The 25097-nt window shown below is 40.6% G+C and overlaps 1 protein-coding gene across 1 annotated transcript; it reads left to right on the top strand.

Annotated features, from left to right (window-relative positions):
- Positions 1 to 9543: 9543 nt before the first annotated feature.
- Positions 9544 to 11194, top strand: LOC147439324 (uncharacterized). The gene is made up of 3 exons (XM_086484000.1): positions 9544 to 9878; positions 10358 to 10407; positions 10779 to 11194. Exons 1-3 carry the CDS (start codon positions 9544 to 9546, stop codon positions 11129 to 11131), a joined length of 738 nt encoding a protein of 245 aa, XP_086340126.1. The 3' UTR covers positions 11132 to 11194.
- Positions 11195 to 25097: the final 13903 nt, after the last annotated feature.

Genomic DNA, 25097 nt, shown 5'->3' with positions numbered 1-25097 from the left:
ACATGTGTAGGGAAGATGAAAGACAAATTTTGAAAAAAAAATTAATGCTGACAGCAGGCGTTCTTCTCTCTCTGTCTATCTCTCTTGCCGCTGTGAGACGTAGATCGGCAGAGCGCAGCCTGCAAGAAGGACGGGCACAGAGCGAGGTGTGGAGAGGGTACACGGATACGAGTAGATAGGGTGATGGTGATCGTGTGCATCCACTTCCTCCGGTCTGGCTCCCTACCCTCCTTATACACAGCATCACAGTAGCTGCTGCTTCCAGCTTCATCGTGTCTTACGCAGGAGCGCTGGCGGGCTGGTGTTCTTTCGACTTCTCGGACATGATATGGTGCACTGGGCTATGGTGGACTTGCGTAGAGAGATGCAGAGATGCAGACAGGGTCATGGCGAGGCACCGTCGAGGGGGGGGGAGGTTGATGGCGACAGTTAGTGTTCTTTTGCTTTTGAATTCAGAGACTGGGTGCAAATCTTGCTGCTTAATTAATTCATGAAATGCAAAACGACCCAGTATGTCACTTGTTGGAGAGAGTTAGGTATACAATTGAAATTTTGTCATTAGCTTTTTAAAACAAGCCATAGAGAACAAGGTGGCCTACATAAGGTTAAGACAGGGAGAAGAATTTCACAATAAAAAATTTATTGTGAGAGGAAACAAGAAAGTGATGCTAACTTTTAAGATAATTTGTTATCGCAAATGAATATTATGTTTTTGAAAAAATATAACAATAAACTATTTAGATTATAATATATTTCAAAAAACTCAAAAACCACTTGGAAGCATTGTAGCAAATTGAAGAAAAGAAAAAGCCAAAGAGAACAAGAAAGATTGTGTGTGACCCAATATTCAATGGCTCTTTTTAAAGGGAGAGGTACATAAATGTCAACACCTCTCACAAAGATATAGAAAAATATTCAAAAATAAATTTTTTTCATATATTCAATGGCTCTTTTTAAAGAGAGAGGTACATAAATGTCAACACCTCTCACAAAGATTTAAAAAAATATTCAAAAATCAAATTTTTTTTTTCATATATTGGGTCTTTCGGTCATCCATTAATTAATTAACCATCAAGATTCTCACAGGACGTTAACTTTCAAAACCAGGGGTTCAGCTGGAGCCGATGCACATGCTTTGTTCCTCACCTCACCCCATTGCGTCCTCCTTCCCCTACTCGGTTGTGATCGTCGCTTCTTTCTCCTTGATCGTCGTGTCTCCATCATGCCAATCACTGGCATTTTCCATTGCACCAAGAGCGACAAAGTCGTCTGTGCATCTAGGCTACTCAAACGAGAGGGATATTCCATTTCGCAGACACGCCACAGAGCGGAGGACGTGGATGCACCCTATAAGCACCGAACTCACCCTCTCAGCAACGAACTCATCCTTTGAGCATCGAACTGGCCGTCTCAGCAGCGAAGTCATCCTGTCTCGCAGCGAACTTACCCGCATCCTCTGAGCAGCCTGATCATAGGCACCACACAAACACACACACACAGTCACAGACCCTTGTCCTGGACATTCTGCTCCTCGGTTCACCTTCCCATCCTCCACTGCACAGATGTCGTGCTCTACCCCACTTTCCATACCCGAAACACGGATGCCAAAATTTATTAATCTTCTTCTTCTTCTTCTTCTTCTTCTTCTTCTCTCTCTCTCTCTCTCTCTCTCTCTCTCTCTCCAACACGTGCCATCTCGTCCCATTTTCTCCTCAAAGGCCTAGCGAGGCATCTCCCATGATTCCTCTTAAAAAAAACGAAACACCGATCGGCAAGTTTTATCCATTGATCCACAATTGCACCAAAAAAAATCAAGCTTTCACTAGGGACTCCTTAGGTAGTCCAAAAACATAATTAGATATCCCTAAACTTAGAAGGTTGCAACATCCTTCCACGGGAAGTTTCTTTAAAGCCTCCACAATGAAAAGGTAGAGATCGTGGATTCATCCTTCAAATTGGAGGGCTGAATATTGGAGTTGGGTATACATTTGAGATTATTTCATTGGCTTTCTAAAACAGACCCCAGTGAAATATACAGTTAGACGTACAATTGAAATTCTATTATTTGTACAAGTGATTGGACCTACATTTTCATGTGAAAACATTGAAATCTTTGTTGTTTTTAGATTGGCAAAGGTCTCTTCATTTTAGAGCCTTACATGACTTGACTTCTTTTTCATTTTATTGTTTTGGGATACCAAGCTCCAAGTCTCATACAGTGATTGGATCATTTAATTGTTTAGGATTGCGAAGGGGCAAGTTTCACACATTGATTGGACCTATCTTTCATGTGAAAGCATTGAAATCCTTTTTTTTGGGTTGGGGGTTGTGGTTTTCCAATGGGTCCCTTCCTTTTCAGAGCCTTACATGACTTGCTAACCTCTTCATTTGATTGTTTTAGAAATTTAGAATGCCAATGTGAGACCGCCTTGTTGTAATTGCAACACATACTAGTGCAAACAAAGATTTCAAGTTTTATTATTGTCATGTCGATCCAAATCTATAGTGAAAACTTACTAGAGTAGCTGTATCAAGTTAGATTCTTATCCATCTTGAAGCTTTACTAGGTTCATCCTTATACACTCTTGTACACGGTCTATACACTAAGGCTTATAGCCTTGGTGCACCCACTAAGAAGAAGACACATAGCATGCTGAAAAGTCCATTCCAATAGGACATGTATTACATCTCGAAAATATATTTAAACAAGAACCAACAACCATATTTTCAATTGAGTTATATGAGCTTAGAAACCACAAGCTATGTTATTAATCTCCAGCCTTCTTCACCATTCTTAGTTGTTTGTGTTTCCTTTTCTCTATTGGACATGTTATTGGACATGAGACCCTCCATATGGGATCTATGGTTCTAACTTTGACATGGAAAATTATGCAAGAATCATGGATTTTGGATCAAAAGATGAGCTATGAGTGAATTAAGTTGTGATGGTGCGAACTAGGCCACATCTAGCTCATTGTCACTTGACCACTATACCAATTTATGATCCATAATATGTGATGTCTAACTTCACCCACAATGCCCTCTTAACCATCATGTGCTACTTAGATACATGGTGAGTGCGATGGCTTGATATGCATGAGTGTTTGTTGCAATATACCAAATGGTTTGTGTGTATGCATTTGGTCCATGTGGTTCCTTAGTCTCTATGACATATTGTCTGCCTTTTTGTATCTATGGCTCATGTTGTTCCATCATTGAAACTTCCATTTCCACCTATCTCTCTTTTTTCCCCCATTGATGGAGCTTTATTCTCGTTTATTATCCAACACTAAGCTCTTTAAACCTTCCCTGTTTTTTGGCTTTGACGTCACTAGATTCTCTCACTTTTGATTGATCTTATCACTACCCTTGGTTGAATTCTACCAAATTCCTTCTTTGGTGGGTGGCATAGCTTGATATGCATGACTATTTGTTGCAACTAGACTGAGTGGTTTCCGTGTATGTATTTGGTCCACTAGGTGAAAAACGCAACTCTTTCCTTAGTATCTATTACATATTGTCTTCCTTTTGTGTATATAAGGCTTCATCCTGCTGACTTCGTTCCATTATTGACACTTTTCATTTCCACCTAGGTCTCCTTTGTTTCCCATTGATGGAGCTTTATTCTCTTTTATTATGTAGCAATAAGCTCTTTCAATCTTACCTCTCTTTCCTTTTTGGCTTTGAGCTCACTAGATTCTTCTCAACTGTGACTCATCTTGTCACTCCATTTGGTTGAATTCTACCTATAAATTTTCTTGCATCCAACAAGATTGTAACCAAAGATTTCTAGCCTTGTGAAATTTTCTTAAGAGCTTTTGCCAGCATACACATGGCCAATTGAAAAGCGAAATCCACGATTTTAATCAAGCAGGAATATTGGAACACTTCTAGATCCTCAACACTTTCAATCTTAGTGTGTCCCTTCCCTGGGGGTTTGCTTTGTAAACAAACCTTCCAAGGTACACATTGAGCTACTTTTCCTCCAAAAATAGTTTAAAATAACAAAAAAATTGAATAGCCATTTTGAGAATGGTAAGGCTCTCTTAAGATACTTGCACAATCTTACAAAAAACAAATAGTACACGCCAATAGAATAATGGTGCATAGTTTATATCTCAATAATTAAGATCCTATTTATGAACACTTCCAAAATCGTAGAGGTAATGTCGCTTAATCGTCTTAGAAAGCAAGATAGAACTTGAGATATTACGACCAGAGAGCTTTTTATATAGTCTTCAAAAGTCAGATAAAAGAGAAATTTGGCATCAAATTTGCAGAATTAAAAAAATCATAATTAGTTGACATTAGAGTATAACAGCAATCCAATCATAAACTTTGACCATTATGGATTTTCCTTGCTCCCAATATGTGCGAGTACATATCAAAGAATTTGCACAAACTTATATTCTTTGAGGTTAAGTGTCCACTTTTTTCATTTTGAATGCAAACCTTACACCTGACATTGCCAATGGGAGAAGCTGTAGAGATAAAACAACCATATAAAAGTTGCTGAGGAAAATAGGGCTTCAAAGTTTGAGAACGAGCATAGTAAGGAAATAGGAGGGAGCACACCAAAAGGTCAATACTTCTTTAAATTAATTTTCTCCTTCTGAATCAAGAAGTGAATTCTACAAAGGTACCAACATAATCCCACCATAAGGAAAGGTTCACTTTTGTTTTTCACCTGGTATGTATCCCCTCTAGCTAGTATGGTCATCATCATTCCATTACTCATGTGCTCCTAAGCAAAGGTTCCAGCTCTACTCATTAATGGAAATTTCCCCATTCACCTTTCAAAGCATGTGCAATCAGTCCTATGATTCTTGGTATCTAGTCACTTGGATGCTAGCCTATGAGGCTCCATCCACCTCTATAAGAGGAGCTCTTTTAGCCAAATTTTGTAAGACAATGTTGCAAAGTTCCCAATTCTATAATTTCTACTTGTGCACTTTAAATCCTAGCAATTGATTCAAGAGCCATACCTAATGGCATAAATTCCAAACCCTATCTTTAGTCTTGTACGATCCGCTTTGATCGTTTTTTGACTAGGTTGACTCAAAGGAGTCAAGTTGTCATAAACCCTTACAGTTTCTTTATTGATGAAAATTTAGCATAACTAAAAGCCCCCTAATTAGAGTCTTATTTTACCCTAGTCTTAATAATGAAATGAGTATCGATTAGAGTCATTATGCCTAAATCAAAATGCAACCTTTTATCAATCCTATAACCTATTCACTTGCTGTACAACCCTTAACCCCAACAAGGAAATAGTAGAGGTTAGTAATGAGTTGAGCCTTGACTAAGATCCAAGAATACATATAGTATGCATACTATAATTTTGAACATCTTCTTAACTTTAGGAAAATATGATATGAAAAATCATCTAACTCAATTTGAAGAGGCAATTTGGATTTGTACCTAAACATGCACTTGAGTATGAAAATTGCCAATTACATTTGCTCCTATATGGTTACATTTGCTCCTATATGCATATTCTCTACATAATGATGTCATTTTCTCTATAGGTAGACTTTCCTGTCAAGAGGAAATGTCTGGTGGTGCTTATGTCAATTTGTAGTAGTGCTATATTGAAGATGTTATTGTGTATTATTGAAAAGAATAATAATCTAAAAAAGTGTTTAAATTTAGAGAATAGCTAGCTATATGTTTCTGTCATAGGATAAGTTGGGGAACTTTTGTTGAAGGAGCTTCAGTTAATCTCAAGACTTTGGCGACCTTGCTTTAATTGTTACATATGATCTTAGCCACAGGAACATTACATGCGTGATTATGAAAGAAACATCTAACGAGCTTCGACATTGGAGATATAAGAGGAGGAATCTAGCAAGTACATAGAGGAATTTCTCAAGAATGAACTTATTAAATTGCCTCTTGACATAATTCAAGGAATTGCAAGGTTTTTTTGGAGGAAACTACAAAAGTAGTTTAGGGCATTTGGATTCCCACAAACACCACGTTTATCCACAAAATACTTGAATTACTGTCATCATTGAATGATTCATGCATCTAGTTACTATAAATGAACATCTCTATGGATTTCATCGTGGGTTTACCAACCACTAGTCGAGGTCATGACTCCGTTTGGGTGGTCGTAGACCGGCTGACTAAAGTTTACAAAGTTTATTCCAACCAAATCAACAATAAAGACTCCGAAATCAGCAAAGTTAATTGTGGATAATTTTTACCCATTGTATGGGTTACCAAGTAACATTGCGAGTGATCATGATCCCAAGTTTAACAATCACTTCTAGAGGGTTGTGTTTAAACTATTGGGTACACAACTCAGTCTAAGTACTGCAGATCACCCTGAAATGGATGGTCAAAATAAAAGAGTCAATCAAGTGCTAGAGGATCTGCTACGAGCATACATTAGCAAGAAGAAATCAAGTTGGGAAGATTATCTTCTTATTTGTGAATTTTCTTATAATAGTGCTAAGCATGTTACGATTGTATTTCATCCTTTCATGCTCTTGTATGGTTCTCAACCTAGGTCACCGGTTACGATGGGGTTGGCAACTAAAAAGCTCCAACAAGTCAACGATTTTCTCCAAGACCATATGGAAATGCGAGACTCGATCCTCAAAATGTTTGACAAGCACAAGATCGGTATAAGAAGTATGCTAATAAGAAATGTTTGCAAGTTACCTTCATAGAAGGGGAAGAGGTCTTTTTGCATGTGTCAAAGCATTCTTAAAGTCAGAAGACTGGGCCAACACCTAAATCATATCCGAGATATTGTGGGCCGTTCAAGATACTCAAGTGAGTTGGTGATCGAGCCTACAAACTCTCATTACTTGTGTACTCTCGTATCCATCCGATGTTTCATGTAAATCATTTATGCAAACACTTGCATGGGGATGACAATGTCATTGACCAACATATTTGGTTGATTTCATTGAACCTCTAGTCCAACCGCATGAACTTGAATGCATCTTAGGCTATCATGATTTAGGGGCTCGCCACCATCATGTATGTCGACAAGCTTTAATCAAGTGGAAAGCTCGACCTGAAGAAGTTGCCACTTGGGAAAACATTTGTGTTCTAAAGAAGCATTTTCCCACTTTTGTTTTCAAGGAAGAATACACTTCTTCAAGGGGGGAGTAATGTAGGCCAACTGCAACCCAGGGGGTCACAAACCTATGCCAAGGGTCTGGACGGCTTGATATGTGGACCGAGGATCCAGCTAGACTAGGGCTATGAGCCACACAATCTATATATAGGGTGGTAGAAAGGTGGATCTCCTAAGCTAGTCCCCTGGGTTCTACAAAGAGATTACAAAGCATGAATGGGAGAAATCATGAGAGATAGAGATCCATGTAGAAACATCCCCAATAAAGTCTGTGAACATGTGGAAAGAGAGGCCCAAAGAGAAAGTTATTAGTGTTTAGCTATATATACAATTCAACAATTGTAAGGTCTTGGATGCTCTTTGCCTTCATAAGATACATAAAAGGGGGGGGGGGGGGGGGGGGGGGGGGTGCCAACATGGTGGGGTTGATGAGGAGACATCTAGAATACAAAAAAATGGGGTAATAACTGTTGGGTTAATCCTAGCTTGTGAACAATTAGTGGCGCCTAGCTATGAGGCTTGCATAAATTGCGAAACTGGAGGTCCCTTATCCCTAACATCTTAAGGTGTAGGGGCCTGGATGGTTAGAACAGTTTGTGGAACATCGCAGTTCAGTGCGGATGCACAAGAACAATACTGAGATGGGTGACCTCTCGGGAAGTTGTTGCCCCCATGTACCTTCATTGGTATCAGAGCCATGGCTCAATGTCCAACCTTTGAGTCCATAGAAAAGGGAGATGTTGAAGCTGTGAGTGAGTTTAACCTCTAATCCAAGGTCATGTTGAAGAATTCAACCTCTTAGCCAAAGAATACATACCGTGTTGGTACTAAGGAGGACAGAGAAAACACTAAGAAAATGCACTCAATATGCAATGATAATTAGCACCTTTAGTTGCAGCACAAACAAAAACGAGTGTAGAAAATGCAACTAAAATGCAATCGTTGAGGTCCCAAGGCATACCTTCTCTAGTCCAAACCGAAACTATGAGAGGTTAGAATCTTGATGCCTAAAAGTTAAAAATCTCAAATTTAAGAGAGCTTGACATGGAGAGTTATGATCATCAACAGATTGTTTATTTCTTGAGGATCCAAACTCGGCAAGTAGCTTAAAGGTTCATTCTCAATGAAACGTTGGGTGAGTAGCAAATTGGCTACCTCATCATCCATGAGAACATCGAGGGAATCTTGAAGTTGCCACCAGAGATAGATTAAAAAAAACAACAAAGCTCCATTGTCGCGCATGTGTGTGTATGTGACTCTGAGAGAGAGAGAGAGAGAGAGAGAGAGAGAGAGAGAGAGAGAGAGAGAGAGAGAGAGAGAGAGAGATGACACTCCACAAAGCTATAATAGAGCACAATGTTTGGGCATGAGACCCCCCTTATTACCAATCCATTGGACGCGTGTTTATCGAATTTTCTCATAGAGTCGGGTTATGCTATTTAGAACGATGAAGATTCATGGAGGTACTCCACTTCAAAGTTTGAAGGCTTGTGCTAGACTCTAGTTGGTCTCATGAGTAATGGCCCCTTGCAAACTTGCTAGAGTGGCCTTAGGTTAGTGACACACATGTCTGCCAAGACGTGTGCTACTTGAGTTGTTGCAAAATGATCAACTACCTTTTGTGCCCAGAATAAAACCGATCACTTCCCGTCCAATTGAGCCAATAGGGAGGAAGAGCAGGTACTCGAATTGAACTTTTTTCCCCGCGACACAAACTGAAACATATTTTTTGAATTAAATGTTGTCTTCGTTCCCATGTGTGACTACAATCAATGCAACAACACCCAATTGACCCTTTTTGTTCCTATTGGACAACTCTGTGACACGGGCCTTATTATGGTGCAACCCTTGTGTGTGTGTGTGTGTGTGTGTGTGTGTGTGTGTGTGTGTATTGCGAGCAATATTGCCCCGAGTTCACCCCCTAGTTCACCGAGTCGACGGACGGCTGATATTGCATTGCGATTTCCGCTTCTCTTTCTCACCATAGATCCCCCTGGCTGGAGCCGTGCCATATAGTGACGAGGATGTGCCTGTGTGTGTGTGTTTTGCACGCTAGCGTGGTGCTAGGGCATTTGTGTGGCAACCGAGACGTCCCGAGTTCGACCCACACCTCGCGAGGCGCGTGAACTAGGAGTGAACTCGGGGCGTCATTTTTGCCCCGAGTTCACCCTTAGTTCACCGAGTTGACGGACGGCTGAGATTGCATCGTGATTTCCGCTTCTCTTTCCCACCATAGATCCCCCTGGCTGGAGCCGTGCCATATAGTGACCAGGGTGTGTGTGCATGTGTGTGGGTGTTTTGAGAGCAATATTGCTAAAAGTTTATTTATAGTTTAGATATGTTGCCACGTGGCGCATCCTGAAAACATTAGAGAGTAGTATAGTAGAATAGGTAGACAGGGAGACGAATCTCTTGGAAAGGACGGCAAATAATACAAAGTCAAAAGTACGATGACAAGCGATATAAAAATTATCGGAAAGGTTCAAATTGTGATCTTGAAGGTGAAGCCTCGGCTGCCAGGCTCGGAACCGAAGCACGTTGGGCGTATCTCTTTAGAGGGGGCTGGTTTGCCAACAGAAGACACGTGGACCAATGGTGGGCTTAGGAAAGGTCACACGATCTTTCTGACCAGGCCCCCACGGAATCAGTTTCTGAAGAGAGGGGAGAGTTTTGATCAGAGATCGCCGATTCGCCGTCAGGTTTCGACGGCACCGTTAACTCTGACGCCCGCCCCACAGCTCGCCCTCTTCTTATTCTGTAACGCCCGCACCCACTCTCCCAACAAGTAAGCTGCCATCTCTCTCTCTCTCTCTCTCTCTCTCTCTCTCTCTCTCTCACACACACACACACACACACACACTCTCAAATTAGTGCAAGAATTTGTGGCGTCGCCCTTGTCGTCCTGATCTGAGGCTTTGAAACTATACTACTGCAAGTTGCTGTGAGTAAATGGTGCCATTTGAAGGGCTCTCATGCACCTGTTAGTCCAGAGAGAGAGAGAGAGAGAGAGAGAGAGAGAGAGAGAGAGAGATCTCTGGGATGTGCGTTTACGTTGCGTGTGAGTGATGTATGTGAATTGTGCGTTTTTGTGTAAGAGTGTGTGTGTGTGTGTGTATGTTTGAGAGAGAGAGAGAGAGAGAGAGAGAGAGAGAGAGAGAGCGCCGTGTTTTTGAGCAGAAATACAGAAATACCTTTCCAAGAATTGAAACAGAGAGCTTGTCCTCTTTAACTAGCATGAACAGACACTTCATGTTTTTTCTGCAGGGAGCTCATTCATGTTAGGGGACTGGGAACAGAGCCGCTAGCCAGTACATGTAAGTAAATATGGTCAGATGCCAGAGTTTTATATGAAGTGGGGTGGGGGCTGCCTCCTTACGCTGACGAAATCGCTGTCTTGAGTTTGCTATTTGCTTTTCTGGTACATGGTATCAGAAACCTGCTTGAACTGTTCTTTTTTCATGCTTTTAAATTGTATGGGTTACTCAATTGTGACTTTACTTCCACAACGGGGGGGAAACCAATTGCGACGCGTCTCTGCTCAATTTTCAGGTGAATCCGCGATCACGGAGTGTGTGCATTTGCATTCATACAGCACAAAATGCCCTTGCTTGATGGTGTGTGGCATTATTTGAAGAGTCTCTCTTAGCTTTTATGGAGGAGGTGAATGTGCTGCAATCTCCTCCAGTGAATGCAGAGAGAGAGGCAAGAATGCTGGAGACCTTTCAGAAGAGCTTCGAAGAGGTGCAAACCATCTTCAATCAGAACAGCATGCTGATCCGAGAGATAAGCCGCAATCAGGAGAATGGAAAAGCCAACGCCGGGTCGTTGGCAAGGAATGTAGGTCTGATAAGGGAGCTCAATAGCAACATGGGGCAAGTTGTGCAGCTCTACGCGAACATATCTGTGGAAGTATCTAAGTCTTTGGAGGAGGAGAATTGCTCCCTAGATAGGGGAAGGGCCGATGGCGCTTCTCCTAGCAGGACCTTAGTTTCTCCTGAGCATAATGGTAATGGGCAAAACAAAGGTAGCCCTAAGTGAATATATATATGTACATGCATGGGATAGCGATAGCTTTTATTGCAAGCGTATAATTAGTAGGCATGTTAGCGTCTCTTAAGTCGGCCTGTTTCCTTTATAGCTCAATGAAAATGTAGACCAATATGAAAATGAAAATGAAAATGTGCAGAAAATAGCATTCGTGGACAAGTTAGGCTTTCAAAAGAAGTCTGGTCAGCTGACATGGCGTGTCCCAAGGTTTGCAATTGTGCGCTTGTGTGTTTTGAGTGAGAGAGTGAGAGAGAGAGAGAGAGAGAGAGAGAGAGAGAGAGACAGAGAGTGAGTTCCAACATGAGGTGCTTGAGCTCTTCAGACTCTGCGATCTTAATAGGTCGAATATTGAAGATTTAGACTTTTCCTCATGTAGGAAAACAAAGTCTTTTTCAATGTTTTTCATACAATGCATAGCATCTTGAGCTTCTGCTCGAGAGGCACCGCATACCTAGCTAGGTACGATTGGGGGCAGGGGATCGCCGGCCCCTCCACTGGGTCGGCGGTCCCCTACCCCCAAGCGTAGGGAGCCGGCGGTCCCCTGCCCCCAATCGTACCTAGCTAGGTATATGGTGCCTCCCTCGCAGAAGCTCATGATGTTAAGGTAAGTCACAATGCGGGAATTATTGTGAGAATTTATCCAAAACTTCTTGTGGTAGACCGTAGACATGTTGCAATTAACAATCCTCCTAGAAAAGAGTGTTTTAATGTACAAGGTTGCCTTTAATGCATGTCATCAAGCTTATTGGGTGAAAATGAAGTGCGCCTTTTAGCTTCTACTCTTCTTCTGCAGTTCTCTACTGGCTCGACCCCCCTCCCCTTGAAGTAGCGTTGCAGCTGGTTGCAAACCAGTTGCGTGCTTTTCTTTGGCAATCTCTCACGAGAACTTGAAAAATTCACAACTAGTTGCATGCTTTTCCTCAGCCTTATGTGAACTAGCCCTTCAAAATATTGTATGGTAGACCCATGTTCAACACTAGGGGATGCACTTCTTAAGCCACTCTCAAAAGACACAGCGAGGAAATGTGTTGCCTTCAAACCTTCTTCTTTTGGAAATTATGGCTTATTTTAGCAAGCCAAAAAGGCTTTACAACTACCCCTCCCTCCTAGACATAGTCACACACTTTTATTGTTCTAGGAATTCCATAGCACACAACTCTATTTTTAGTGGCCAAAGATATTTCACAGCCATAGTCAAGTGTAATTGGGAAGCCACTATGATGAATTGTTGATCTTCGACTTGTCAACAATCTCTCTGAAGGTAATACCCTTCACCTATGAGCATTTCTAGAAATCTCCACAACTTGCTTGCTCCCAAGATCTTGGTTAAGATATATGCAGTGTCTTGATCCATTTGCACATAGAAAGCATTTGAATCCATCCTCACAAATATGGCCAACTAGACTCCCCACCAAGATGCCATAGTATAAGCATGTGGGTTGTCCTTATTCCAAGTAATATATTCCATGCCATTGAAAGCTACTAAGGGTTTCATAAGAAATGAGCTTTAAAGTGATGTATATAGTTTATCTTTTGAGATGTTGCTATATAACGATCATTGTCTTGATAGGACCAAGTGCATAGCTTTTTCATGTAGACGAACATGCACCTATTATAGATACTTGATTCAAAATACTCACAACTTAAGCCATATCAGGTGTCAGGACCTAATGTTGCACACAACCTATCTACACATGGTAGGATCGTCAAGTAATTCACTCATGCATGGACTCATTAAAGTCACTATCTAAGCTCATAACAAAAATCTTAGAGCCACCACACTCTACACTGATACCATATCCAAAGGATATTGTTTTCATGACAACCATATGCACTCATAGCTTTCTCCACGTCCTTCTACTAGCTAATTAAAAGAACTACTACATTTATATTATATCCTTGGATATTGTTTTCATGGCACTCATTGCTTTCTCCACGTTTCTTGTGTAACCTCTACTATATCAAAATTTACTAACTATTTAAAAGAACTAATTTTTTATCATATACTGCTATGGAAGAATGAATAAATTGTATCAGACATGTGAGACCTATTAGAGACCGAATATGAAACAATAATCTCTTGGTATAAAAGCTTACCACTCGAATGTTTCCTTATGCTTTCAAGCACAAAGTAGGATGGCTTGATTTTTCATAGTTCCTCTAGTTTGTACAAATCAACCTCCATATTGAAAACTCAAACTCATCTAAATTTTGGTCTATTTAATAATTGCTCATGGTAGCCATCTTGCCTACAAGACTTATTATTACACAAATGCATTGGAGCATGATTTCATTTAGCAAATCTAGTCTTCTACGTGCTTGCCATGCCATAAATAGCATACTACAAGTTCTAAGTCAATTGTGGCTAATTCCCTTCTTGTCACCTACCAATGAAGTAGACCGTTAAGTCTCATTTGCATCAAGTGCATTCATTGTGTCATTTGTAACTTGTATTCCTACTTTAAGTGGCATTCCCATAGTCTACTCAAAACATGTGTGGTCTGTGTTACACATTTTTTAGTTCATATGTACAACCATTGAGTTCCAACTGTTGGGGTATAAAGCCCAATGTGGTCGCCCAGGTAAGTGGACGGGCCGCCAGGTATGTACACATGTTCTTTTGTAAAAACCTAATAAGAACTCACTATGCTCTACACATTACAGTAGAGCGAGTTCACCATATCGTCGTGCTCTTCTTCTCGCACTCTCTCTCGCGTCGCACTTCCGCTCGTACTCCTTCAACTGGTATCAGAGCTCAGATCGAGGCTCGGGGCAGCACTGCAGGAGGCTAGAGTCACCAACTCAGATTGGAGTGAAATTCGACAGGCGAAGACACGGCCCCAAATCTCGTGGGAGAACCCGGAGGCCTTGGTGTTGTCAGAATTTCATTCTGAGGTCATCTCGGCCACCGTTCGGCTTCGACAAAGTTGTGCACATGCCATTTTCGACTACGTGGTCTCGGCGGGTGCAGATCCGACTCTGCAAATTTGGGGTTTTCGGCCTACGACTGCAGGTGCTGAGGATATCGACACTCCCAGAGTGTTGATTTGTGGCTGTCTACACATCGAAGGATGGCTCACAGTTCTTGGAGGCGTGTCACATACGACACGGGCGCATTCACAGACAGACTGTAGGCGACATCCACTAGTTCATCAGGTAGCTTGTGTTTGCTGCTTGATATTTCAGATTTCATCCTGACATTGCAGGTACTTCCACATGGGATGTATTGTCAGAGATGATGTATGTTTGTTGAGGGTTTGCTGGCTGTGAGTCACGCAGCAAACAACCACCGCAGCGGTTACAGCATACAGTGGGAAATTTGTGGATGTATGACTTTGTGGGAAGTCTATGTACTGTTAGATTTACTGCAGCCTTTGTTGAGGGTCGAGTGAGGTTTTATTGAGCTGGGGGATTCTCGAATGTTGAGATCCTTTCGGTGATACAGGTCTTGGAGCGATCCCTCGAGCACCCTTAGATAGGCAGCTAGGATGTATTGACTGTGAGTTAGACAGTTGGGATTGCATCTTTGCTTTACTGCCGTTGAGGCATTATCGGAGTCTATGCTTACAGGACAGTGACAGGACAGTTAGAGACAGTACAGGTGCAGGACAGGTTACCCACAACTTACAGTGTTAGAGAGACAGTGGTTTTTTGAGCTGTTTTTGGTCTGTTTTTAGCACACTAGAGCCATTTTACAAAGGAGACTCTGCCAAAATTTCTGCAGAATCTGAAGCTTTCTTGGTTCATTTGAAAGGTTGATATTGGTTCAGAGGTCAGTTTACAGGGGAAACTCTGATGAATTTTTCACAAGAAAGTAAACTACTGTGAAGCGTAGCTATGGCTGGATCACAGGACACTGCTCTTTACAATATCAAGAAGCTGGATGGAACCAATTTCCCATTGTGGAAGAAGCAGATTTGGCACGTGTTGGTACAAAAGAAGCAGATAAAACCTATAAAGCTCAAGGGGATAAAACCAGAAGATATGGACGAAGATGAATGGAGCGAAATGGATGAATTGGCACTTTCTACCATTATGTTGACTTTGGCAAAAAGCGTTTACTTCAATGTAGCAGACGAGATGTCGGCTTATCAAGCATGGTTAAAGTTGAGTGATCTTTATGAGAAGCAGAGTGCAGCTTCACAGGTATACTGGCTTAAAAAGCTTGTTGACTTGAAGATGAAAGAAGGGACACCTATGTCCAATCATATGAATGAATTCAACACAATCTATAGTCAGTTGTCAGCTCAAGGTGTCAAGTTTGATGAACCTGTTAGAGCTATGTTCCTGTTGATCACATTGCCGGAAAGTTGGGACACTTTTCGCACAGCTTTGAGTAATTCTGCACCTCCAGATGGTTTGAACATAGCAGGTGTAGAAGGAAGTTTGCTTACTGAAGAAACCAATAGAAAGACAATGGACAAAGGCAAAGGAACAACCTTAGTTGTCAGGGGAAGGACCAAAGAAAAGTACAAAGGTGGAAAGAGGAATCAGTCTCGTAGCAAGTCCCGCAGTGCTAAAGGCAAGAGTGACATAGAATGCTACCATTGTGGCAAGAAGGGTCACATGAAAAGAGACTGCAGAGAATGGAAAGCAGAAAAAGGCAAAGAGAAAGCTGAAGACCATGGTGAGAAGAACAAGTCCTCAGTGAAGATTCAAGAAATAAATGTGACAAACACTGTTGTAGAGGATGACAGTCTAGTGTCAGGAGACATCTACTTCTTGAAGAATACAATGGACTCAGCTCTTCTTACAGCATCTGATGGAAATGCACTGAGTGACTGGATTATAGACTCACGGGCATCACTTCATGTGTCTCCAAACAAGGAGTGGTTTACCTCTTATGTGACCACTAAAGATCATGTTCGGCTAGGCAATGGGCAGACATGTGAGATCTTAGGTGTTGGAGATGTTCAATTGAAGTTTCAGAATGGCTCTTCTTTCACGCTGAAGAATGTGAGACATGTTCCCGCAATTACAAAGAGCTTGATCAGCACAGGTTTACTTGATGATGTTGGCTACGTTACCACTTTTGGACAGAACATGTGGAAGATATCCAAGGGTTCTATGAAAGTAGCACATGGAGTAAAGTCTGGAGGACTTTACATGATTTATGTATCAAATGTCTCTAAAAATGTAATCAATGTAACCGAGCAGCCGAACGTTTCTTTGTGGCATAGCCGGTTAGGACATATGTCCAAGAAGGGAATGGAAATCTTGTCTCGTTCTGGTTATTTGCCTGGCTTTTCATTTAATGATTTTGAATTCTGTGAACATTGTATGTATGGTAAGCAAACACAGTAGCCACATAAGCATAGAAGCAATAGAAGAGATACTCAGTTGGCACTTGTTCATAGTGATTTGTGTGGACCTATGCCTAACCTATCTCTAGGGGGAGCTTCTTACTTTATGACATTTATAGATGATTACTCGAGGAAAGTATGGGTTTACTTTCTCAAGCACAAGGATGAAGCGTTGAGTGTTATTTGCCTGGCTTTTCATTTAATGATTTTGAATTCTGTCTCGTTCTGGTTATTTGCCTGGCTTTTCATTTAATGATTTTGAATTCTGTGAACATTGTATGTATGGTAAGCAAACACAGCAGCCACATAAGCATAGAAGCAATAGAAGAGATACAAAGTTGGCACTTGTTCATAGTGATTTGTGTGGACCTATGCCTAACCTATCTATAGGGGGAGCTTCTTACTTTATGACATTTATAGATGATTACTCGAGGAAAGTATGGGTTTACTTTCTCAAGCACAAGGATGCAACGTTGAGTGTTTTCAAAATGTTTGTGACACTTGTGGAGAATCAGAGTGGCAAGAATCTTAAATGCTTACGCACTGACAATGGTGGAGGGTATGTTTCAAAGGCCTTTCAGGACTTTTGTGAGTCAAAAGGTATAAAACATGAACTTACTGCTCCTTACAATCCTCCTCAAAATGGTGTTGTTGAGAGGATGAATAGGACCATACAAGAGAAGTATGTTGTCTAATGCACAGCTGCCAAATGGGTTTTGGGCTGAAGCTGTATCAACAGCTCTTCATCTTGTAAATAGATCTCCTAGCAAGGTTTTGCAGAAGGATTCAGTGCCAGAGATGGTATGGTCAGGCAAAATTCCCTCATACAAGCATCTCAGAGTCTTTGGCTGTGAGGCATATACTCACGTTCCAAAGGAATTTAGGAACAAACTTGAGCAAAAGAGTAGAAAGTGCATCTTTCTAGGCTATGGTAATTCTGGTGAGATGGGGTACAGACTTTGGGATCCCGAATCCAGAAAGGTTGTCCGCAGCAATGATGTTGACTTTAATGAATCCAAATATCATTCTAAACCAGAGAGGGTTGAGGAGATTAGAAGAGTTGTCTTCCAAGAAGATGGACCTGCACGTGCAAGACAAAATGTCAGGGCTCAAGAGGAGCAAGGACAGGATAGAGTGGAACCACAGCCACCTATTGTGCGTAGATCTGGACGTGTCACGCGACCTCCTGATAGGTTTGTTCCATCTATGAACTTTGTCATGTTGACTGATTGCAATGAGCCTTCATGTTACAAGGAAGCAGTTCAAATGAAGGACTCCGGGAATTGGCAATTGGCCATGCAGTTAGAGATGACAGCTCTGCATAAAAACCAGACATGGAAGCTAGTTAAATTACCACGGGGCAAAAAGGCTCTACCTTGTAAATGGGTTTACAGGTATAAGATCACCGCTCATGATAGTCAGCCAAAGTACAAAGCAAGGCTTGTTGCCAAGGGCTTTAAGCAAGAACAAGGCATTGACTTTGATGAAGTCTTCTCCGGTGGTCAAGATGACTACATTGAGATGCTTTCTTGCATTGGTTGCCATATTAGATTTGGTGTTGCACCAAATGGATGTCAAGACAGCGTTCTTGCATGGTGATTTAGATGTGGAAATTTACATGCATTAGCCAGAAGGGTTTGTTGAGAAAGGCAAGGAAGATTGGGTATGCCAGTTGTTAAAGAGTCTTTATGGCTTAAAACAATCACCGAGGGCATGGTACCATAAATTCCACAAGTTTATGCTTTCTCAAGGCTACAAACGTAGTGAGTTCGATCACTGTCTATATACAAAGAAGGCTAAGGATGGAAGTTGGCTGATCCTTATTTTGTATGTGGATGACATATATGTTGATTGCTGGCAAGCACTTGGAAGAAATTTCAGCTTTGAAGTCAAAGATGGAAAAATCGTTTGACATGAAAGACATGGGTGAGGCAAGTCATATACTTGGTATGCGCATTGAGAGAGACAGATCAAAGAAGTTGATTTGGTTATCTCAAACAGAGTATATTGACAAGGTTTTGCAACGTTTCAATATGGAGAAGGGAAAGGCATTGAGTGTTCCATTGCCACCATATGTGAAACTTAGCAAACAAGATTGTCCTATGTCTGAGGAAGAACAGGCTGAAATGGATAAGATTCCATATGCGTCTGCAGTGGGTAGTTTGATGTATGCAATGATTGCTACTCGCCCAGACATTGCATTTGCAGTGGGAGTAGTAAGTCGATACATGTCAAACCCAGGCAAGAAACATTTGGAGGCAGTGAAAGGAATATTGAGATACCTGAAAGCTACAAAGAGTATGCGTATATGCTATGGGAGTCAGGAGCTAAGTGTAAAGGGTTTTACAGACTCAGATTATGCAGGTGACTTAGACAACCGAAGGTCTACGTCAAGGTATGTCTTTACATTGGCTGGTGGAGCAGTATCATGGCGTTCTAGATTACAAGATTGTGTTACTCATTCTACTACAGAGGCTGAATATGTTGCAGCATCAGAGGCATGCAAAGAATCAATTTGGCTTAATCGACTAGTAATAGACTTGGGAATCAAAGAAGAGATGCCTGTGTTATATTGTGATAGTCAAAGTGCTATACAATTGGCTCGCAATCCAGCTTATCACTCAAAGAAAAAGCATGTGGATGTGAAGTATCATTTCATCAGGGAAATGCTCGAGGATAAGCAACTTCAGCTTGTCAAAGTTCACACCACAGAAAATCCTGCTGATCTACTTAAAAAAGGACTTCCCTCAGAGAGCTTTGCGCATTTTCGCAAGCAGTTAGGTGTAGGGTAGTACATCACTTCTCTACATCTCTTGTATATTAGCTTGTATAGTAGCTTCTCTCACACTTAAAGTACCACATTGGACTTTAAGTGGGAGGTTGTTGGGGTATAAAGCCCAATGTGGTCGCCAAGGTAAGTGGGCAGGCCGCCAGGTATGTACACATGTTCTTTTGTAAAAACCTAATAAGAACTCACTATGCTCTACACATTACAGTAGAGCGAGTTCACCATATCGTCGTGCTCTTCTTCGCACACTCTCTCTCGCGTCGCACTTCCGCTCGTACTCCTTCACCAACTTGCTTGTAAGCAGGATACGAGTTATATTCATGTTGATGTACCATGTAAACTCAAATCAATGCATGTATTGTAGAGTCCAAAGATTATGGGGAATGGATAATCTCATGAAGATAAAAAATATGTGTAAATAGGAGGCATTTAATTATGAATCTTTTTCAAGTAGGTATTCCAAAAATTCTTTAATATGCAAAACCTTTCCAATGTTAGGCTATTTCGGTGTACCCTAGGTTTTTAATGTTCTTTGCAATTAATTTTGAATGGCTAGTAGTATCTTAATCCCGGGGAGGTCACCTAATAAAAATGTAACCTATCACGTGAGTTCAACAAAAGGGTATTTAAAGTTTTTGAAACTTACATAAATATATATATAGAAGGGCATTATTTTTTCAAATTTGAAAAAAACTTACAGATTTTAAAAGAAAAGGGTACATTATATTCCTAACAAAATTCACAGATAAGGGGTTTTACAAAACAGAACGCAAGATTGAAATCATGTGCGTTCAAGACATGTTTGTAAAACCCCTTATCTGTGAATTTTGTTAGGAATATAATGTACCCTTTTCTTATAATTTCACATGTTTTACACACATTGAACCCCCCGAGATCTTAATCAATGGGTAAGTACGTCAAAGTCTCTATAGTAGCTCTTTCCCTGGTTTTATTACGATTGTAGTTTGTAAGTTGGACCCTTTGCCTTACCTTTTGTTGCTTCCTTGTAGTTCCCTATTCTAGGCACCTCCATGAGTACTTTAGGTTGAGATGCTCCTTGTGTTTGGGGCATTTGAGAACGCATTGAGTTGCTTCTTCCTCCACTTCTAGTGGATCTTTTTGATGGTCTTTTATTGGTGTTCTCACGTTGTTGGGAAAACAAGAGCAAGGGGCACCTCTATAGCAATGTCTCCCAATAGTGATCAAGGCACAAATTCAACACCACAAGTCGTATCAAAAGAACTCCCACAATACTACAACTCAAAGGTAAGTGATCCCTTGGGACTTTACAAGCACACGCCTACCCAAAAGATCACCATGGAAACTAAGAAGCACCTGCCCTGGCATGGAATTACAGCACATGCCAACCAATGCACTTGAGGACCTTCCCCCGTACCAAACTATTCTTCTAAACCATAATCTTGAAGTGTATACACACCACAAACCGAGCAAGATTTCACAACTTACCCTACACCAAAACTGCCTTTGGGCTGCCAATTCCTGTATCTTGCAGGAAACAAATTGTATTTTCCAAATCACAAATCCATAATGAATGCTTTCAAGCCTCAAAAATTGTTTGCATTTCTGCAAGAAAAGTTTTGAAGACCACAAATTTGAAATCTATGCATTGCAAAATCGGCATGAACAACAAGCTGCCATGGCCCGCTCACTACCCATATGAAAGGCTAGTTGAGGGCAAAAAATTGCATGAAAAAGTATGAGGAAGGCACAACAAGCAAAAACCTGCAAATTTTTTATATTTGGCTGAACCTTTTTATGCTTGTATATGAGCTCAAGTTATATGCAAGTGACACTTCAAACAACTCACTTATGGGCACTCAAGGCAACCTGACAGCTGGCACTACACTAGCGACTTGCACCTGCATGTACATGTGCTTGCTTTAAGTCCCACCAAGAAAAATTCACACTCCCTTTGACACACAACATCATGTACATATGTAAAAATTCACAAAAAAAGAGGTGTTTAAAAACGCACGCAACATAGTTTGCCACACCTCAGCTTGCTAGATAAATCATGATCAATAATAGAAAAGAGAACTTGTGAACGAGATGATGGAGTTTTTATTTCATCTTCATAACTAGCCACATGATCAAAAAATTCTTCAAATAAAGACTCATCCTCAACTGCAGTCATCAACCTTGCAACCTATACGCATTCACAGGTGCTTTGTCTTGGGTACCATCCAAGTTAGCAAGTTGATATGTGCCATTTGAAAACCTATTTAAAACCAAGAAAGGACCTTGACACTTGATTTGAAATTTCTTTTGAAAATTATTATCAAGCTTGCTATTGTAACAAAGAAATATGTCACCCTTCTTGATGTAATTGTCTTTCACCTTCTCATTTGCCTTTGCTTGATTGTTCATCAACACCTGTTTATAATGCTCAAAAGCAAGAAACTTTTCAAACCGTGCACATTGAAAATACATAATACTCTCTTTGAGTGCATCATGAGGATCATCTTAAAGCTTTAACATCAGCCTAAAACCTAGTATCTCCACTTCAATAGCAAGCAAAGCCTTTTTGCCAAAAACTGGGTGGAAGTGAGAGAAACTGGTACCGGATTTGATGGCAGTCATGTGAGCCCAAAAAACACAAGATAGCTCTAAATCCCAAGTCTTCACATTATTTTTTGTCATCTTCGTAAGCATCCTTATAAGCTCTTCATTAAAACTCTCATTCATTCCATTACATTGGGTTAATAGGGAGTAGTAAACTTGTAGAGCACACGAAGCTTCTCGCATAGATAATCCACCAGCTCTCCCTGAAACCTAGACCTTTGTTAGAAATTTGCTCCGATAACATGCCAATTTTGCGGATGATATATTCATATACAAACTAAAAATCATCTTTACTTGTGACTTGCTTAACAGCTTTGGCTTTGGCCCACCTAGATAGATAGTCAATAGCGGTAAGTATTGATAGCCGTTTTTTGGCTCTCCGTAATTGCCATAGTGAGTTATACCACCCTACCAAAATCACCTAAACACTGTGGCTATTCTTACCTTTTCATTGTACATAGGCGTGTGTGAGTTAGGGGGCTTTTCCCATATCTTCTTAAAACCCTCAGTTAGCTAGTCACTGGGCTAGTTGAGCCAAAAATAAATAAAAAAAATAAAAAATATTATGGCCCATTTGTGTGTAAATATTGCATTGTATATATGGCCTAAATTTAAGGGTTTTTATAATTATTTTTGTATTTTATTTAAAGATTTATACTTAGGTGTGTGTTTTATTAAACCTGTGTATGCCTTCTTTCATCCTCTTACACCATAAGCATATTTTTTGCCAATGTGTACATACTCTAACCTCATATTTTTTTTTAATACAAATCACTCCCACATTTTCACACTCACTCTCGTGAAAACAAAAATTGATTTCTACTCTCTTAGTCACGTTTATTATATTATTTACTTGCATACCTTTTCCTCTTTCACCCAAAATAATGCAAAGAGGGACCATATCATATGATTCCAATATCTTTCCATATCCATAATTTCTCCATATTTTTTATTATTTTATTTTATTCTCATTATTCTAACACCATGTGCTCATTGAACTAAAATCCATGAATAGTCCATACACTAGTCCCACCATGTATATGTTGTTGTATTCACCAATAATCCTCCTCCATGCATGTGTAAAGGGCAACTTGGATGCTTTGTATTATGATATGACAAAGGAGGGGCTCACTCTTGGATGCATTGTACAAATTCAACAAAGGAGGGGACCACTAAAAGACTTTTGCAGGCATAAAAAACAGGCTTTTTGATGAGATTTTTGGCACCCATCTCCATTCCAAATTTGGAGCGGTGGTCAAAAGAGAAAATGTGGAACAATAGCTAAATAATCACCTCAAAAATTTTGGTGATTTTTGGAGCAACCACCGGTGAGCTATGATTTTTTGAGTGGACCCAAGTCTGCCCACTTTTCTCACAAAGTAACCCATAGTCTTCTCTCACCTCCTTTCCCACTTCCACACACATACACTCATTCCTTTCCATCCCTCACTCAAACCTGCAACTTTCATGGCTTACTTCATCTTATTCACCATTTCCATCTCTCCTTACTCCATAGTTCAAAAGATTATCATCTCCACACACATATAGCTCAATTTCTCTCTCTAGAATCAAATTCATATTACCATAACCTCTTCATTCTTTGATAAAAGAGAAAAAAATCAGCAAATAACCAATCTCAAGCCCTGCAAAAGGAGGAGTTTGATCATGGAGAATTCAACTTCCCCATGGTCACAAGAACTGTACCGACAAGTTCTACAACCGCTTCATTCACCGCAGGAGAAGGTGGAAAATTTCATTTACATCTTGTGGTTTCCATTAAATTGTGTATATTCTCATCCTTCTCTTACTTTTTATCATTGTATAAATCATATAATGCACCTTGAGTGCATATGCCATGTAATTTTACCCCATCCTACTAACTTCAAACTACTAACACTAACTGCTAACCCTTTTTTTTGTAAATTGCACCCACTCTACTCCACCGTGGAGTAGGCAACCTCACACAAAGAATCACTCACCTCTCTAGAATCTTCTATATTTCACTTCCATAATTCTTTCCTCTTGAGCCCACATCCATGTGACTCAAGAGACAAGAGAGCCCCACTCTCATAAGAACATATAAAAAATTTCATAAACATGATTTTCTATGAAAATGTTGATTAGGTATAATCCTAATTAGGGCTCTCCTCACCTATAAATAGAGCCCTCCTCCCTTTGTAAATGGAAGGATCCCTACACTATTTCTCACTACTTTGAGCGTTCCATACACCATCTTAGTTTTAGGGAGTGAGAGTGAGCTCTCTATGGACCGTTACATGTGGTGTATAGGAAAGCTTATTTGAGCTAGTTGTAACATTGCAAGGGAGTGAGTGATTGATAACTTCCAATGAAAGTTGTACCTACTCTTGTGCATCAATTGTCATAATAATCAATATCTAATTCTCCTAAATGATTTTCTCATATTAAACTGATCGTTTAATGTGGGGAAGTGCCAGGGGAGAAAAAGCTAGAATATTGGTTAAGCTAGCAGACTGGCCACAGTAGGGATCCAAAGGAGGGAAAATAGGGATCCAAAGGGGGGGCCATCTGCAAAAGAGCCATGTGCAACAATGGGCTAAAAATACCCTAAGATTCAGCCCATTAAGACTTCCAAAATGCTAAGGTTCCAAAATTCAAAGGTTGTGTCCAAAGGTCAAACCTAGGAGAAATTCGATGCTTTGTGTGTGTAAAACAAGTCTTTGCATATCCCTACATGAGAGGGGGCGAGCCCTGAAGGTAGGGGATGAGAGAGAAAGTCACACACACAAACACACACACACACACACACACACACACACACACAAGCTCCCTTTACACAAAGGGAATGAGGGACACATGTCAGCTCCCTAGGTTAGATGCCCACAAGGTGTGCCCAGTTTCTATTGGATGACCCTTGAAGTGGACCAATGAGAATTAATCTAGAGTAAATCGAGTTTAATTAATTAAAAAACATTTAATAAAAGAAACCAATGAGAATTAAGTCTCCTAGAAGACTATTGGGCAGTCTCCCAAGGGGTCCAATGAGCATTCAGGAGCCCAATGGCTTGCCTGATTCCTATTGGCCAGGAGGCAAAGGGGCCCAATGAGAGTTTAGTTTAATTATTTAATTACCTAAAGCTCTCACAAAAGGGGAAAGGGGGACACATGTCAGAAGGCTATCACTTATGCTGCTTAATGGTCATTGGCTTGACTTGGGGAGAGCCAATGAGGGCTCAACAAGAGCAAATAGCAAGAGGGCTCGCCCAAGAGAGAGAGGGGTCTGATTTTTGCAAGGCATTAACGC

The sequence above is a fragment of the Adiantum capillus-veneris genome, chromosome 16 (assembly GCF_014529385.1).
Source record: "Adiantum capillus-veneris isolate H3 chromosome 16, ASM1452938v2, whole genome shotgun sequence".
NCBI lineage: Eukaryota > Viridiplantae > Streptophyta > Polypodiopsida > Polypodiales > Pteridaceae > Adiantum > Adiantum capillus-veneris.
This window is presented reverse-complemented; position numbering and strand designations above follow the sequence as displayed.